At 48.7% G+C, this 3,773-nt stretch overlaps 1 protein-coding gene across 1 annotated transcript in view; it reads right to left on the bottom strand.

Moving 5' to 3' along the window:
• The window catches only part of LOC110338882 (phospholipid-transporting ATPase FetA), a 112,502-nt gene that overhangs the window by 5,365 nt on the left and 103,364 nt on the right, over positions 1–3,773 (bottom strand). The window contains exons 21-24 of the mRNA XM_021222348.1: positions 3,156–3,261; positions 2,643–2,790; positions 1,868–2,051; positions 490–713 (exon numbers count right to left, since the gene is read on the bottom strand). Coding sequence (XP_021078007.1) covers positions 490–713; positions 1,868–2,051; positions 2,643–2,790; positions 3,156–3,261 — 662 coding nt within the window. The remainder of the gene's footprint in view (positions 1–489; positions 714–1,867; positions 2,052–2,642; positions 2,791–3,155; positions 3,262–3,773) is intronic.

Genomic DNA, 3,773 nt, shown 5'->3' with positions numbered 1-3,773 from the left:
GATAGCTGCTCTGCTTGGAGCACTACCCTGTCTCGAAAAACCAAAAAAAAAAAAAAAAAAAAAAAAAAGTGATGAAGTCCAGTTCCTAAGGATACCAGGCATGCACACGGTATATATACATGCATGCAGGTACATATACATATATAATAAAATAAATAAGTCTAAAAGAAATGGAAGTGGAGAATTACTAAGATATTGTGGACAACAATAACAACAATAACAGGGTAACTCTGGATGCTAAGAGAACCTCTAGTTCCTCCGACTTTTCCTAATTATGTATGTTGAAAACAGCGTCAGCTCATGGGAGCGCTCTTAAGGTAACAGTCACTAAAAGAACCCTTATGATCTGGAATGTAAGGTTAATGTAGGTTTGGGATCCATGCAGGGTGAAGAGATGATGGCAACACTTTATACTCTGGCCTCTCGACAAGAACTATGGATGCCTGGCTAGCTAGAATGGAAATCCCCCACCCACACCTCGTCTCTTACCTGCGCCGAGAAGCCATTGAAGAAGGCATACCAGAAGTGCACCAGGGTAAAGGCAAAGTTTTTGTAAAAGAAGTAGCTGAGAAACTTGCACATGCGATTGTAAGACAAGCGGCCGTGCACCAAGAGCAGGCGCTGAAGATAGTGGAACTGGCAGAAGGAGAAGTCACTGCTGAGTGTGGCCTGCATCCCTTCCTGGCTGCTGATGCCAACCCCGATATGGGCAGCTGAAATGAAAGCCCAGACAGTTCTAAGGCATGGAGGGTTTGCTGGGGCCTTATACTGGCAAGTGTGAAGGGAATATAGAGATGAGGTTGTACAAACCTTTTGCTTTACATTCGGCAAATACTGCTATTTGAGTTAGAGCTATACCTTCCTAGTGGACTCTTCTCCTTGTGACTGACTGCTCTTTCCCCACATCATGGGAACCAGCCCCTTTGTTCTGGATCCTGTCATGTAGACTGCTTGGTGCTATATGGCCAGCACCTGAAGGCTTCCCTCTGCTCTGATGCTAGCCACCCGGACTTTTTCTTACTGTTTAAACAATTGTGATTTGAATTCCTTGTCATCCACAGAAGCTACTTAAATAAATTAAAAATCCAGGATGAATGCTGATCTAACACAGTATTTAATTACCCAGCTTTATCTCGGGGGCTAAAAGCCAGCTGTTCAAAGGCAGCAGTGTACACACTTGGCTAGTGAGAAAGAAACTTGCTGGATAAAGCAAGATTGCATTTGACAGAATCTAAGACTGAATTTCCCAAAGGCTTCAGTTACTTCATGGCAACTCACTCCTGTGCTCACAGTCACTGATTTTTCTCTAGTACACCTACATTATTGCTTAACAGGATTAACTGAGTTTTCCTTTTTTTCTTTGTTTGAGACAGGGTTTTTCTGGGTAGTCTGGCTGTTCTGAAACTCACTTGGTAGACCAGGCTGGCCCTGAACTTAAGAGAGTCGCCTGCCTCTGCCTCCTGAGTGAGTGCTGGGATTAAAGGCATGTCCCACCACGCCTGGCTAGGACAACTGAAATTTCTAAAGCCTTAACGACTGAACTAGGAACTCTTTGATGCCATTTCAGACAGTGGCATGGCAGCTGCACAGCCGGCTGTGAAGCCAGGGTGAGCCTGGGCTCACGTGGGCCATGCACATCTGCGTCTGCACTTACCTTCATTGTATAGGTGGGTGAATCTCACTGTGTGCATGCCTGTGGATGTAGATGTAAGTGAGTCTGGTGTGAAGGAGTGGCATACAATACACACACACTTCCTAGGACAGGTAGTGTGAGTCAACACCACAGAACTATTCGGGTCAGTTTGCCCATGAGGAGGGAAGGGGGTAAGTCATGGAGGGGGACGACTACCCACGTCCCCTCACATGCCTTTGATCATGCCGATGTCATTGGCCCCATCCCCGATGGCCAGTGTCACCACCTTCTTGTACCTCTTCACCAGGTCTACCACTTGGGCCTTCTGGAGGGGTGTCATCCGGCAGCAGACCACACCCTTGCACATGCATGCTGTCCGCAGCAGCTCGAACTCCAGGCTCCCTTCTAGAGCATAGGCCTGCAGCACCAGGACACACTTACTTAATGCGTTCCCCAGGGTCTCTCTGGGTCAGACCACTTACTTAATGTGTTACCCCGAATCTCTCTGGGTCAAACCACTTACTTAATGCGTTCCCCAGAGTCTCTCTGGGTCAGACCTTCCCTTTGCCCTCTCCTGTCCTTTCTAGGGCAAGCCTGTTCCTCACAAGGGGCTCTACCCCCAAGAGGCTGACCTCTTGAGTTAGCTCTAGGCACCCTCGCATCTGGCTCAGCCCCCAGTGGGAACTTCTCGCTGGTCAGTGGGCCATTAGGCCGGGTGACTTTTGAAGGGCCTTGCTCTCCTTATTTGTTCCTTTCCTCTGAGTAGCAAGCCATGTTAGTAGAGAAAAAAAATCGAATAAAGAATAAAGAAGGAATTTTCTTGGCTTCTCTTTCTTATACTCCTGCCTGGATTAGCCTGGGGAGAGACTACTTTCAGGTAAGGGACCCCAGGGAAGGGGAGTAGGGTCACCCAGAAAATAGGGAAGGGATAAAATTTCCCTGAATTAGGTTGGATCTAGGAATAGTGTGATTTGGAGTAAGGAAAGAGTTGTGGCTCTGTGTTGCCCACCAGACTGTAGCCACTGATGACCAAGCCATAGTTGCCATTGGCCACCTCATCAAGTGATTTGAAAGGCATTTTGGGCTTCCTGGCGAGGTAAGTGTTTATGGGATCCGATTCCAGCAGAGACTCAGGTTTCATCTTCTTCCTAGCTGTCCTGGAAGCCAAAACAGCACGGTCAGAGTCTCACCTGAAGCTCTACAGCTTAGGGAGAGAAAACACACCCAAGGGGAAAGTGGACAGGGCGGGTCCTAGGCTCCTACAGAATGGCAGGCTGTGCTCCCCGACCCCCAAGGCCTTGGCTGCCAGGGGTTATAGTAGCCGGCCATGCCCACATTTCTCCACCCACACTCTGAGTCCTTCAGGCCAAATGCTTCTTTATAAAATTATCTCGACTATTCTGGGTATTTTGTTTGTTCCCCTTTGCCATCTCTTCTCTGCACCTTCTGTGGAGGGGACCACATCTGGGGAAAGGTGAATGGAAGGCTTGGGTCCGGACTGCAGCTGCTTTCCCATGTGTACCTGAGTTCTTCCAGAACAGTTTCCCTATCTGTGCCTTCCACCGTGAACACCCCATCCATTCCATCCTTGAATATCCTACAGGAGTAGGCGATGTTCACAGCAGTCTCTATGGAAAAGGGAATATGGGTCTCATTTTGACTGGCACTTACCGTGCAAGTTCCTTGGGCAGGAAGAGCAGGCTCAGAGCCACTTGTCCTTGGATACAGTTAAAATGCAGGGATTTTTTCATGAACCAGGGTAAACTGTAGTCAAACATTAACAGGTGAGCGTCTACTTGGCTTTGCCTTAGGAGTTATTTATGAAGAGCAGAGGGGTTGCTCAGGCTTAGTCGTCCCTAAAAAGCCTTTTTGTTAGTGTGTATGCGTGTGACACACACACTTGTGGAGGTCAGAGGACAGTGTGCGCCATGCACACGTGTGGAGGTCAGAGGACAAGACAGTGTGTGCCATGCACACGTGTGGAGGTCAGAGGACAGTGTGTGCCATGCACACGTGTGGAGGTCAGAGGACAGTGTGTGCCATGTACACGTGTGGAGGTCAGAGGACAGTGTGTGTCACGCACACGTGTGGGGGTCAGAGGACAGTGTGTGCCATGCACACGTGTGGGGGTCAGAGGACA

The sequence above is a fragment of the Mus pahari genome, chromosome 22, assembly GCF_900095145.1.
Source record: "Mus pahari chromosome 22, PAHARI_EIJ_v1.1, whole genome shotgun sequence".
Taxonomy (NCBI): domain Eukaryota; kingdom Metazoa; phylum Chordata; class Mammalia; order Rodentia; family Muridae; genus Mus; species Mus pahari.
This window is presented reverse-complemented; position numbering and strand designations above follow the sequence as displayed.